At 50.4% G+C, this 14,823-nt stretch overlaps 1 protein-coding gene across 1 annotated transcript in view; it reads right to left on the bottom strand.

Annotated features, from left to right (window-relative positions):
• Nucleotides 1-14,823, bottom strand: part of LOC139274160 (zinc finger protein 420-like) — a gene marked incomplete at its 5' end in the record, with an annotated part of 62,189 nt that overhangs the window by 28,152 nt on the left and 19,214 nt on the right. The window contains one exon of the mRNA XM_070891199.1: nucleotides 10,817-11,009. Within this exon, the coding sequence (XP_070747300.1) occupies nucleotides 10,817-11,009 (193 nt within the window). The remainder of the gene's footprint in view (nucleotides 1-10,816; nucleotides 11,010-14,823) is intronic.

Raw genomic sequence — 14,823 nt, forward strand, 5'->3', positions numbered from 1 at the left:
CCAGGGACTGAGGTGGGAGGGGCTGAAATGGCCGAACCTGAGCCCGCTCAGCCAATATACAACATCTCCCGGGATCTGCTCGATCTGGCAGATAAATAAAATTTTAATAATTTTAAAGAACCGACACACACTGGGCTGGGGGGTGGCGGCGGGAACGGGGAAGAACACCAACCCTCGCCCCCAACTTTGGAGGTGGGGGACTTGGAGGACCTGGAGCAGTTCTTCGACCAGATCTCTCCATGTTCCCCGGTGCCTGGGGCTGAGGAGGAACCCCTTCCGCTGCTGCTTCCTGACCCAGCACCACAATTAAAATAGCCCAGTGGGGACTCGTCTGCCGACGATCATGGTGGCGGGATCGGGGCAGAGCCAGGGCCGGATGGAGTGGCCGGGCCGTTTGTCGCACCTCGGGTGGTCGATGGACCGGCTGCTAGCGGTGAACTCCCGGAGGGGGATGGGGACTCGGTGGAGGGTGCGGGAGAAGATCTGGAGTCCATCGCCAGTGAGGCGGTGGATCTCCTCGTGCCCGCTGCTGAGTCCCCCCTCATTCCTGTAAAGGAACTCCGGGACTTTATGGTCCAGAGCCAGGGTTGCCACAACTGAGCCCATCTGGCCCTGGAAAAATGGTCCGAGCCGGCGCTCCTCATCAGGTCCATCTGCGCTGCCGCTAAAACCATGGCCGCGGGTGGTCCCTTATCAAAGGCGTCGGCTCAAAACATTGCTCGCTGGGCTGCTGAGGGAGTGGAGGTCAACAAACGACTCCACTCCCCCCCCACCACAATAGGTTAAGTAGAGGTTGTCATGAAGATAACCATAGCCAGGCTCAACATCAACGGCGGCAGAGAGGCACGCCGTAGATTTAACAATTTCTTGCTCCTGTGGGAGGGGAAATACGCGGTGTGCTTCCTGCAAGAAACCCACACCGTTCCGGGAGACGAACGTGGCTCCTGGAATGGCAAGGAGAGGTCCGCATGAGTCACCACACTGCCACTTCTTGTGGGGTGGCCATTTTGCTGCTTGCTGCACGTCACGGTTCACCTGGGGGACGTGCCGCTCCATCTCGTGAATGTGTACGCACCTCAGCCCGGCCCGCAGCAAACGCGCTTCTTCGAAGAAGTGTCCGCTCTTCTTGGTTCTGTCGCTGTCGGCTACTGCATTGTCCTCAGAGGGGATTTCAACTGCACCTTCGAGGTGAGGGACCGCTCCGGTGCCCCGCAGAGCATGACGGTGATCGAGAAGTTGAGGGACCTGGTCGGGTCCTTCGACTTGGTGGACGTCTGGCGAAATCGCCATCCCGACTCCAGCGCCTTTACTTGGGTGAGGCCTGGAAGAGGATGGTCCAGAATCAACCGCCTTTACGTGTCTCGGGCATACGTTTCCTGTGTTCCGGCGGCCTCTATGCGGCTGGTGCCGTGTTCAGACCACCACCTGGTGTGGGCGGAGCTCGCTTCGCTCCACGCGAGGATGGGATCCGCGTACTGGCATTTTAACAACCAGCTGCTGGAGGATGAGCGGTTCCAGGACTTGTTCCGTCATTTCTGGGCCGACTGGAGAAGGAAGCAGGGGGACTTCCCCTCCTTGAGGTTATGGTGGGACATGGGCAAGGTTCACGTCCGTGTCTTCTACCAAGAGTATGCGAGGGGGTCGACCAAGGTGTGGGCAGCTAGGATCGGGCGCCTAGAAAAAGAGGTGCTCGACCTGGAATCCCGTCTCAGTCAAGTCGTCGAGGAGCCGGCCCTGCGGATGGTGTACGAAGCGTAGAAGGCCGCGCTGAAGGACTGCAGTTCGTCAGGTCCCGAGGCGCATTCGTGAGGTCGCGGATCCGGTTCCTGCAGGATCTGGACCGCGGCTCCCCCTTCTTCTACTCACTGGAAAAAAGACAGGGTGTCTGTAAGCAGCTCTTGACATTGCTGGCCGATGACGGCTCTCTGTCTCAGATCTGGAGGGCGTCAGCAACAGGGCCCGAGGATATTATGGGGCTCTGTTCTCTCCGGAGCCGTCCAGCTAGGAAGTGCGTAGAGTTTTGTGGGAGGATCTACCGAAGGTCGGCCCGGAAGGCGCTGAAAATCTGGAAGCTCCGCTAAGCCTGGCGCCCTCCACTGGCTATCGAGGGGAAAAGCCCCAGGGCTGGACGGGCTGACCCATGGGGTTCCACAGGGCGTTCTGGAACGTCCTGGGGGGTGACAACGCGCGGGTCCTGGGGGAAAGTCTGGCAACCGGGGAGATGCACGGCAGTCATCGTCCTGCTGCCTAAGAAGGGCGATCTCCGCCTACTTAAGAACTGGCGCTCAGTCTCCCTCCTCAGCACGGACTACAAAATCTTTGGCAGGGTGATGTCTGCTCGCCTTGGCACTGTGCTGGACCACATGATCCACCCCGACCAGTCCTACACAGTCCCGGGCCGGACAATCCACGATAACATCCATCTGGTCCGGGACCTCATCCATCATTCCCAGGAGGCTGGTCTGTCGGTCGCCTTCCTATCTCTCGACCAAGAGAAGGCGTTCGACAGGGTGGATCACGACTATCTGTTCGGAACTCTGCGCGTTTTCGGGTTCGGGACGCATTTCGTCGTCCGGATCCGACTTTTGTATGCCACCGCGGAGTGTCTGATTAAGGTTAATGGGTCCTTGATGGCGCCCCTTCGCTTTAGGAGTAGGGTGCGCCAGGGATGCCCCATGTCCAGCCAGTTATATGCCATCTGCGTGGAGCCTTTTCTGTGCCTCCTGCGGACGAGGTTGACAGGACTGGCTCTGCAAGGGCTGGGCGTGGAGGTCGTCCTCTCAGCTTACGCCGATGATGTGCTCCTCACGGTAGAGGATCCCACTGACCTGCGGAGGATGCGTGAGTGCCAGCAGATTTACTCAGCCGCATCCTTCGTCAGTATCAACTGGGAGAAATGTTCCGGACTCCTGGTGGGTCAGTGGTGAGTGGACTCCCTGCCAGAGGAGCTCAGGCGTTTTGCCTGGAGCACGACCCATCTCCTCTATCTGGAAGTCTACCTGAGCCCTGACGAGGAAGCCTGACCGGCGAACTGGCAAGAGCTGGAGGCCAAGGTCGCCGTTCGCCTCGGGCGCTGGACAGGACTGCTCGAAGTGCTGTCCTACAGGGGTCGAGTGCCAGCTGGTGGCCGCTATGCTGTGGTACCGGCTGGTCACTTTTCCCCCTCCCCCTGCGTTTGTCGCCAAGATACAGAAGAAGCTGGTGGACTTCTTCTGGAACAACAGGAAGCACTGGGTCTCTGCGGCGGTCTTGAGTCTCCCGCTTAGGGAGGGCGGTCAGTTGTTGGTGTGCGTCAGCACCCAGCTAGCGACTTTCCGTCTTCAGACCCTGCAGAGATACCTTTACGTTGAGCCCCCTCCCAGGTGCCGTGCACTGGTGACGCATTTCTTCCGCCAGCAGCACAGCCTCAACTACGACATGCAGCTCCTGTTTGTGAGCTTGGGGGGCATCAGGACCACCGTCGAGGGGCTGCCTGTCTTTTACCAGGAACTCATCAGGGTCTGGAACAAAGTCTCCACCAAGCGCAGCTATCCACCGGCTGGAGTGGCAGCTGTCCTGCAGGAGCCGCTGCTCAGGAATCCGTACCTCCACGACCGAGGTTTCAGGTGGCAGTCGAACGAGAGGGCTGCAGCTGGCGAGGTGACCAGGGTCAGGGACCTGCTCAATGATGGAGGAGCAGGCTGGATGACGCCAGACATGCTGGCTTGGCACCTAAATTCGGCCGAAGTCCGCCGCATGGCCAATGCCATTGAGTCGCTAAAAACAGCTCTGGGCCCTGATTCCATTAGGTGTGTCGAGGCGGCTCAAGCATGTGAGGAGATCCCGTCCGAACTGCCCCCCGTCCGGACAGAATTCCTCATCGGTGCCAAACCGCGGAACCTCCCTTGGGAGCCGGCGCCTCACAACTTGAGCCACCTCGGGGAAATCCCCTCCGTGCCTTTCAGTTCTGCATGGAGGGGTTTCCTGTACAGGCTGCTCCTGCACACTCTCAACTTTGCCATCCTCGTCTGCCATCCGGACACGCCATGGCGTACCATCTTGCCATCTGGTGGAGGCGGGGGTCCCCGATGGAATGCACTCTATGCGGGAGTTCTCCCATTATTTATCGGGGACTTGGCCTGGAAGGTGGTACACGGAGCAGTCCCATGCAATAAATGTTTAAGTTGGTTCACGGGCTCCCAGGCCGCCTGCAATTTCTGCGGTCTGGAAGAGTCCGTGTTCCACGTTTTTAGTGAATGTACAAGGTTGCACCCCCTGTTCCATTATTTAAAGGGGTTGCTCCTCAATTTCTGGCTGCACTTCAGTCCCACATTCCTGATCTTTGGGCACCCTGTGCGGAGGGGAGCGGGTAGGTCCGAAGGCCTTCTTGTAGGACTGCTCCTGGGCACGGTCAAGGGTGCCATCAGCCGGTCCAGGCAGCGGGCGGTCGAGGGGGTCGTTCAGCCTGACCGCCTGCCTTTCTTCCGTGCTTACATCCGGGCCAGGGTGTCCCTAGAGATGGAGCACGCGGTGTCCACCGGTACGCTCGCGGCCTTCTGAGAGAGGTAGGTGCCGGAGGGACTGGAGTGCATTGTCACCCCCGGCACCAAATTTTAATATGATTTTATATGTTTTGAAGTTTGATTTGTTTTAATTGCTGGGTTTTAGTGTCCCCCTTCCCTTTTATAGGGGACACTTGTAAATTATGGTTTTTCTGCCCCCAAAAAACCCCACAAAAATAACCAAAAAAAAAAGGGCACAGAAAAGTGTTTGGAGTGTCCCCCAGATCTGGGGGCACTTGGATTAATTTATTATGTTTTCCCCAAAAGAGTTGTGCCGTAAAGGGCCTATTTCCCTTAGCACAGGGGACAGAAATTTAAAGTAATTGACAGAAGGTTTAGAGGGGAAATTTCTTCACGCAGAGGGTGGGGGTCTGGAACTCACTGCCTGAATGGGTGGTCGAGGCAGAAACCCTCACCACATTTAAAACTACTTGGATGTGCACTTGAAGTGCCATAACCTGCAGGGTTACGGACCTAGAGCTGGAAAGTGGGATTAGGCTGGATAACCTTTTGTTGGCTGGCACGGACACGATAGGCCGAAGTGGCATCCTTCCGTCCTGGAAGCTTCGATGATAAATGTCTATAATTCTGAACTAAAAGGATATACCATCCATCGTGCATATGCTGATTTAAAACATATAGACCTTGGCGAAAATATCTATCTATACAGAGCAAAATATAAATTAACGATATCTCCCTCCAGCTCCCCGCCCCTCCCCCACTCCCTGTGAGGCGGTGGTTGGCACTGAGACGAGCCTTTGCTTTGTGCTTGGGGGAGAGGGTCGCGTTGAATCCATAGAAAGTGCGGCCCTGCCGTTTCAGAGTGTACACCACATCCATGGCAGTGACCGTCTTGCGCTTGGCTGCTCAGTGTAGGTCTAAACTGGCCGGCTAAGGAAGAGAAATACACAGCCCGGGAACGGCCGGAGCTCCCGGGAACAGAACCAGCATTCAAACTCTCAAACCAGACCATAATTAAACTAGGCCCTTTTAATAACAGCCGACTCTCTTCATACAGCTTTCATTGATAGACTAAAGAATATTTAAGGAACCAGTTGCAGTATTTATACAAGTTTTGAGGCTCTGACAACTGTAGTTTAATTATTAGCTGCTAACTCGAACAGTTTGGGTGAGCAGAGAACCGTAATGCAGATACCAGGAACTGAAAACTCCCGCACACAGGTCTGAAACAGACCAATTTATCGGTACCTGAACTGAAGGTCTCCAATAATACAGTAAGCAGCCCTTTCAGATACTGTGAGTGGCTCTGAAAAAAGCCTTTGGGTTATTAGATTAAATCTTATCCGCTTTACTTGCTCTTGGACGAAGTGGTGGTTTTCTTGGGCAGCAGCAGAGCCTGGATATTAGGCAGCACCCCGCCCTGAGCGATGGTCACCTTTCCCAGCAGCTTGTTGAGCTCCTCGTCGTTGCAGGTGTCTGGGGATGATGCGGGTCTTCTTGTTGTCGCGGGCCGCGTTGCCGGCCAGCTCCAGGATTTCAGCGGTCAGATACTCGAGCACAGCAGCCATGTAGACCGGGGCTCCGGCACCCACACGCTGAGCGTAGTTCCCCTTTCGCAGGAGCCTGTGAACACGGCCCATAGGGAACTGCAGTCCGGCCCGGGAGGAGCGAGACTTGGCCTTGGCCCGAGCTTTACCGCCGGTTTTTCCTCTTCCAGACATTTCCACAATCCGCAGGTTCAGACAAGGAATGAGAAACTCCTCCCATATCTGCCCTTCTTATACCTTCTGGAGGGATGCAGGGAGCCAACTTGTGATTGGTCACTCTGTGGTGGATTTCATTGGCCGTTTCCGATGACCAATCACAGCCTGTTTAGTCCACCAATGAAAGGAGGGCGGAAATTACTGGTTCCCAACAATCAGAATCTAACGATTTTTAAAATTCAAAAATCCCGCCAATAATTGTTAAAATTGCGGATTATGTTAGTAACTTCACCGTTAGCCATATATTTCTAAACAATTTGTTTCCTTTTGTCTTATTCCATGTTTGCCTTGCAAATTCCAGCCTGTTACAATCAAGATTAAATTCGGCTTCAGCTTCAAACTGTCTGTAACGGGCGGGACTCAGCCCCCACTGATTCTGCAACGGGACACATTCCAGCTCCAGCTTTGTAAAAGTGAACTTGTTTTCACAGGAGCTGCTGTGGGGGTGAGACCAGAACGGAGAGTCCTTCTGTGAAAAAAGAGGGACAGAGTGTTCAAACTGCCCCTGTTCTAGTCTCTAAGAACTCCCATTCTGGGTTGTTACACTGCGGGGAGTCTCGGGTTAATAAACAGACTGAGCGCAATGGAATAAAACAAAACGTGAAAAGGGCTTGAGTGAGAATGTGACTGAAATCGGAGTTTCCTCGCCCCCCCAAAATAAATTCGTCGGCAGGCGCTGTTAATGAACGGGTCTGAGAACAAAGTGAAAGCGACCAGGGACGTGTTTGTAGTTGACTCTGCAGGAAATTCCAGCGACACCAAGGTCGAACCCCTCAGTGAAGCTGCTTATGAGAATTCAAAACTAAATCTACAGCTGGAACTGTAAAGGTTCTCATACACAGTTGTTCGGGAAATAATTATAGTAAATTCAGTCTAAAGGGAGATGTATTTGTGCAGCTCTTTCAATGATGTTGTGGGTGGCTCTTAAAAGAGCCGTTGTGTTTGGTGTTTGTTCTGTCAGGACAGCGTGGAGTTTTACTTGGAGCTGGTGTATTTGGTCACCGCCTTTGTCCCTTCCGACACGGCGTGCTTGGCCAGCTCCCCGGGCAGCAGCAGGCGCACGGCGGTCTGGATCTCCCGGGAGCTGATGGTGCGGCGCTTGTTGTAATGGGCCAGGCGGGAAGCCTCACCCGCGATGCGCTCGAAAATATCGTTCACAAACGAGTTCATGATGCCCATGGCCTTGGAGGAGATCCCGGTGTCGGGGTGAACCTGCTTCATCACTTTGTAGATGTAGATGGAGTAACTCTCCTTCCTCGACTTTCGGCGCTTCTTGCCGCCCTTTGGTGGTGTTTTCTTGATAACTTTCTTGGCACCCTTTTTTGAAGCTGGTTTCTTTTCCTCAGGCATCGTCTTGTTCAGTCGGGCACAGATATGAAGGAAATTCTGCTCCAAGCTAGCATTATATAGGCAGCCCCACACTCCGCCCACAGCCCTATGCTAATGAGGGATTGGTGAAGGCAATGACTATGATTGGTTCATTGGCTGCGTTGTCAATTTCCATTGTTCTGTATCTCTCTGATTGGTCTCTTTAAACATCCAATCAGATTTATTGCTCGCCACAATCTCAAATTCTTAAATGAGGTCATCAATTGCATCCCCTCCCGATTTGTACTCTGTTCTTTATGTTTCTGTTCTGCTCTCAGGTAAAAATGGTTAATGACGGCCGGACTTATGAGCAACTTTCATTCACATTTTTTCCTATATATATATCTGAACAGCAAACTCGCTGCTGTGTTTGTCGATCTAGATTTTTATATGTTCGAGACATTGACCGGTTTGTAACCGAGATTGCCTGAGGGTCACTTCTGATCAGGACTTGGGAGTCCTTCTCTGAGGGCAAGGGGCCCTCACTGTCTTTCCGCCCTGATGCTACCTTTCTCCCATCGTTTAATTCAACACCTTTCTTATCTGCCACTGCTGTAACATGGATGTAACAGCACGAATTTATGAAGGGGAAGTCATGTTGGACAAATTTGCTGCAATTCTTTGAGGATGTAACGAACAGGGTGGATAAAGGGGAAGCAGTAGATGAAGTGTATTTGGACTTCCAGAAGGCATTTGGCAAGGTGCCACATAAAAGGTTACTCACTGCACAAGATAAAAGTTCATGGGGTTGGGGGTAATATATTAGCATGGATAGAGGATTGGCTAACGAACAGAAACCAGAGAGTCGGGCTAAATGGTTCATTCTCACGTTGGCAATCAGTACCCAATGGGATGCCACAGGGATCAGTGCTGGGACCCCATCTATTTATGATCTATATTAACGACTTGGAAGAAGGGACCGAGTGTAACACAGCCAAGTTTGCTGATGATACATAGATGGGAGGAAAAGCAATGTGTGAGGACACAAACATTCTGCAAAAGGACATAGACAGGCTAAGTGAGTGAGCAAGAATTTGGCAGATGGAGTATAATATTGGAAAGTGTGAGGTCATGCACTTTGGCAGAAAAAAATCAAAGAGCAAGTTATTATTTCAATGGCAAAAGATTGCAAAGTGCTGCAGTACAGCGGGATCTGGGGGTACTTGTGCATGAAACGCAAAAGGTCAGTATGCAGGTACAGCAAGTGATCAGGAAGGCCAATGGAATCTTGGCTTTTATTGCAAATGGGATGGAGTATAAAAGCAGGGAAGTCTTGCTACAGTTGTACAGGGTATTGGTGAGGCTACACCTGGAATACTGCATGCAATTTTGGTTTCCATATTTACAAAAGGATATACTTGCTTTGGAGGCAGTTCAGAGAAGGTTCACAAGGTTGATTCCGGAATGAGGGAGTTGACTTTTGGGGAAAGGTTGAGTAGGTTGGGCCTCGACTCATTGGAATGCAGTGACTAGTGGGGTACCGCAAGGTTCTGTGCTGGGGCCCCAGCTGTTTACACTGTACATTAATGATTTAGATGAGGGGATTAAATGTAGTATCTCCAAATTTGCGGATGACACTAAGTTGGGTGGCAGTGTGAGCTGCGAGGAGGATGCTGTGAGGCTGCAGAGCGACTTGGATAGGTTAGGTGAGTGGGCAAATGCATGGCAGATGAAGTATAATGTGGATAAATGTGAGGTTATCCACTTTGGTGGTAAAAACAGAGAGACAGACTATTATCTGAATGGTGACAGATTAGGAAAAGGGGAGGTGCAAAGAGACCTGGGTGTCATGGTACATCAGTCATTGAAGGTTGGCATGCAGGTGCAGCAGGCGGTTAAGAAAGCAAATGGCATGTTGGCCTTCATAGCAAGGGGATTTGAGTACAGGGGCAGGGAGGTGTTGCTACAGTTGTACAGGGCATTGGTGAGGCCACACCTGGAGTATTGTGTACAGTTTTGGTCTCCTAACCTGAGGAAGGACATTCTTGCTATTGAGGGAGTGCAGCGAAGGTTCACCAGACTGATTCCCGGGATGGCGGGACTGACCTATCAAGAAAGACTGGATCAACTGGGCTTGTATTCACTGGAGTTCAGAAGAATGAGAGGGGACCTCATAGAAACATATAAAATTCTGACGGGGTTAGACAGGTTAGATGCAGGAAGAATGTTCCCAATGTTGGGGAAGTCCAGAACCAGGGGTCACAGTCTAAGGATAAGGGGTAAGCCATTTAGGACCGAGATGCGGAGGAACTTCTTCACCCAGAGAGTGGTGAACCTGTGGAATTGTCTACCACAGAAAGTTGTTGAGGCCAATTCACTAAATATATTCAAAAAGGAGTTAGATGAGGTCCTTACTGCTAGGGGGATCAAGGGGTATGGTGAGAAAGCAGGAATGGGGTACTGAAGTTGAATGTTCAGCCATGAACTCATTGAATGGCGGTGCAGGCTAGAAGGGCCGAATGGCCTACTCCTGCACCTATTTTCTATGTTTCTATGTTTCTATGAATTCAGAAGATTGAGAGGTGATCTTATCGAAACATATAAGATTATGAGGGGGCTTGACAAGGTGAACGAGAGAGGATGTTCCCACTGCTAGGGGAGACTAGAACTAGAGGTCTTTATCTTAGAATAAGAGGCCGCCCATTTAAAACTGAGATGAGGAGAAATTTCTTCTCTGAGGGTTGTGAATCTGTGGAATTCGCTGCCTCAGAGAGCTGTGGAAGCTGAAACATTGAATAAATTTAAGACAGAAACAGACAGTTTCTTAAACGATAAGTGAATAAGGGTTTATGGGGCAGGGAAGTAGTCCATGATCGTATTAAATGACGGAGCAGGTTCGAGGGGCCGTATGGCCTACACCTGCTCCTATTTCTTATGTTTTTATGTTCTTATATTCTAACTACATTAGTTGTTTCAGTATTACCTTCATCTGGAATGCCCCGTAAATGTCTATGATTCGAAAACTAAAAGGACATTCTGTCCATCGTGTATATGCTGATTTAAAACACCTAACACCACAATATCGATTTTGGCAAAAAAACATATCTATGCAGAATAAAATGTAAATCAACTATCTCGCCCCCGTTCCCCGGGTCACTGTTCTCTCTGTGAGGCGGTGGGTGGCTCTGAGAAGAGCCTTTGTGTTGTGCTTGGGGGAAAGGTCGCGCTGTTCAGCCGCCGAACCCATCGAGAGTGGGGCCCTGCTGTTTCAGAGCGTAGACCACATCCATGGCAGTGACCGTCTTGCGCTTGGCGTGCTCAGTGTCGGTGACCGCATCGCGGATCACATTCTCCAGGAAAACCTTCAGTATCACGCGGGTCTTCTCGTAGATCAGGCCCGAGATTCGCTTGACTTTGCCTTTACCCAATCCTTTGCCTCCTCATCCAGTCATGGTGATTCTTTACTCAAACCGCCGCTGAATATTAATCTCTCGCCTTACCCATTGTCTGTTGAGACCACCAATGAAACAATGGCGGAAATTCCTGTCAACAGTCAGACCTCGAACGATTTTTAATTTCAAAAACACCGCCAATAATGTTTTTAAGTGCGGATTATGTTAATAAATTCACCATTAGCCAAAGGTTTACAAACAGGTTTTACTTCCTTTTATTTTATTCCATATTTCCCTTACAAATTCCAGGCTGTTCCAATCAGGATTAAATTCGCGTTCACTGTCAATCTGTCTGTAACGGACGGCAATCAATCCCCACTGACTCTGTAACGGGACACATTCCAGCTCAAACTGTGTAAAAGTTGGGAATCACAGATCATGGATCGATCCTCCGCACAGGGGGAAGTGAGACCAGAACTGGAAGTCCTTCTGTGAAAAGGGAAGAGGGACAGTGTTCACACTGCTCCCGTTCTGGTCTCTGTACGAACTCCCATTCTCGGTTTTTACACTGCGGGGAGTCCCGGGTTAATACACGGATTGACCTGCAACAGGAATTGAAAAATAAATTCGAAAGGGGCTTGCGAATGAGGTGACTGAAATGTGAGTCTCATCCCCTAAACAAGCTCCTAATTCCTCGACAGGCGCTGTAAATGGGAACGAGCGACAAGGAACCGTGTTTGTAGCTTGAATGGCGGGAAATTCAACAGCGGCCTAACGTCGAACCGGACAGTGAAGCTGCTTATGAGAAATCAAAACTAAATCCACAGCTGGAACTGCAAAGGTTCTCAAACACACATGTTCAGGAAATAATTACAGTAAATTGAGTCTAAAGGGTGATGCGCTTGTGCAGCTCTTTCAGAGAGGCTGTGGGTGGCTCTTAAAAGAGCCGTTGTGTTTGGGGTTTGTTCTGTCAGGACAGCGTGGAGTTTTACTTGGAGCTGATGTACTTGGTCACCGCCTTTGTCCCTTCCGACACGGCGTGCTTGACCAGCTCCCCGGGCAGCAGCAGGCGCACGGCGGTCTGGATCTCCCGGGAACTGATGGTGTCAGATTCTGGTATGTGAGTGTGTATTTAATTCTGTACCTATCTATCTCTGGTATATGAGTGTGGCGTTTAAGCTGTACCCCCGTCAGTTACTGGTATATGATTGTGGGGGTTATTCTGTACCTCTCAGTTTCGGTTATGTGATTGTGGGTTTTAATCGGTACCTGTCACTCTCTAATATGAGTGTGGTGTTTATTCTGTACCTTGTACATGGCCTTCTTCGACCTTACAAAGGCCTTTGACAATATCAACCACGAGGGTCTATGGAGCGTCCTCCTTTGTTTCGGATGCCCCCAAAAGTTAGTCACCATCCTCTGTCTGCTCCACGGCGAGATGCAGGCCGTGATCCTTACCTACAGATCCATCACAGAGCCAATCCATGTCCAAACTGGGGTCAAACAGGGCTGGGACTTCACCCCAACCCTCTTCACAATCTTTCTCGCTGCCATGCTCCACCTCACAGTCAACAAGCTTACCACTAGAGTGGAACTAAACTACAGAACCAGTGGGAACCTGTTCAACCTTCGTCGACTCCAGGTCAGGTCCAACATAAGAATTAGGAACAGGAGTCGGCCATCTAGCCCCTCGAGCCTGCTCCGCCATTCAACAAGATCATAACTGATCTGGCCGTGGACTCAGCTCCACTTACCCGCCCGCTCCCCGTAATCCTTAATTCCCTTATTGTTTAAAAATCTATCTATCTGTGATTTGAATACATTCAATGAGCTAGCCTCAACTGCTTCCTTGGGCAAAGAATTCCACAGATTCACAACCCTCTGGGAGAAGAAATTCCTTCTCCCAGAGGGTTGTGAATCTGTGGAATTCTGTGTCTGGCATGCGAATCCAAGATCACCCCAACCTCGGTCATCAAGCTACAGTACGCAGACGACGCCTGCATCTGCGTACATACAGAGGCTGAACTCCAGGACATAGTCGACGTATTCACTGAGGAGTACGAAAGTATGGGCCTTACACTAAACATCCGTAAGACAAAAGGTCCTCCACCAACCTGTCCCCACTGCACATCACTGCCCCTCAGTCATCAAGATCTACGGTGTGACCCTGGACAACATGGACCACTTCCCATACCTCGGAAGCCTCATATCAACAAGAGTAGACATTGACGATGAGATTCAACACCGCCTCCAGTGCACCCATGCAGCCTTCGGCTGTCTGAAGAAGAGTGTTCAAAGACCAGGCCCTCAAATCTGCCACAAAGCTCATGGTCTACAGGGCTGTAGTAATACCTGCCCTCCTGTATGGCTCAGAGACATGGACCATGTACAGTAGACACCTCAAGTCGCTGGAGAAATATCGCCAACTATGTCTCCACAAGATCCTGCAGGTCCCCTGGGAGGACAGACTCACCAACGTTAATGTCCTTGACTGGGCCAATATCCCCAGCATTGAAGCACTGACCACACTTTATCAGCTCCGCTGGGCAGGCCACATTGTTCGCATGCCAGACACAAGATTCCCAAAGCAAGCGCTCTACTCAGAATGTCTTCATGGCAAACGAGCCAAAGGCGGACAAAGGGAACATTACAAGGACACCCTCAAAGCCTCCCTGATAAAGTGCAACATCCCCACTGACACCTGGGAGTCCCTGGCCAAAGACGGCCCTAAGTGGAGCACCTCGAGTCTCATCGCCGAGAGCATGCAGAAATCAAGCGCAGGCAGCGGAAAGAGCATGTGGCAAACCAGTCCCATCCATCCTTTCCCACAATGACTATCTGTCCCACCTGTGACAGGGACTGTAGTTCTCGTATTGTATTGTTCAGTCACCTAAGGACACATTTTTAGAGTGGAGGCAAGTCTTCTTCGATTCCGAGGGACTGCCTATGAATAAATATTCTGTACCTGTTAGTCTCTGGTATGGCTGTGGGGTTAATCTGCACCTGTCAGCTGCTTTGTGAGTGTGGATTTTATTCTGTTCCTCTTGGTTCTGGTATATGAATGTGGGTTTAATATCTAACTGTCAGTTTTTGATATGTGAATGTGAGATTTAATCTATACATATCAGTTTCTGGTATGCGAGTGTGGTCTTTAATCTGTACCTGTCAATTTCTGATGTATGACTGTGGGGTTAATTTGGAACTGTCAGTTTCTGGTATGTGAGTGTGGGTTTCTATTCTGCAACTGTCGGTTTCTGCCATATGTGTGTGGGTTTAATCTGTACCTGTCAGTATCTGATGTGTGAGTGTAGGTTTTAACCTGTACTTGTCAGTGTCTGGTATGCGAGTGTGGGGTGTAATCTGTACATATCAGATTCTAATATGCGAGTGGGTATTTTAATCTGTACCTGTCAGTTTCTGGTATATGAGTGTAGGGTGTAATCTGTACCTGTCAGTATCTGCTATATGAGTGTGGGTTACTATTCTGTACCCGTCAGTTTCTGGTATATGAGTGCGTGTTTGTTCTGTACCTGTCAGTTTCTGATATATTAATGTGTATTTTATTCTGTACCTGTCAGTCTCTGGTATGTGAGTGTGTTCTTTTTTTCTGTAACTGTCAGTTTATGATATGTGAGTGTGTATTTTATTCTATACATTTCAATCTCTGGTATGTGAGTGTGGGGTTTAATCTGTACCTACCAGTTTCTGGTATGCGAGTGTGTATTTTATTCTGTACCTGTCAGTTTCTGGTATATGAGTGTGTATTTTATTACCTGCCCATCTCTGGGATGTGAGTGTGTGTTTAATCTATACCTGTCAGTTTCTGGTATGTGAGTGTGTGTTTTAATTTGGACCTGT

This window comes from Pristiophorus japonicus, chromosome 9 (genome assembly GCF_044704955.1).
Source record: "Pristiophorus japonicus isolate sPriJap1 chromosome 9, sPriJap1.hap1, whole genome shotgun sequence".
NCBI lineage: Eukaryota > Metazoa > Chordata > Chondrichthyes > Pristiophoridae > Pristiophorus > Pristiophorus japonicus.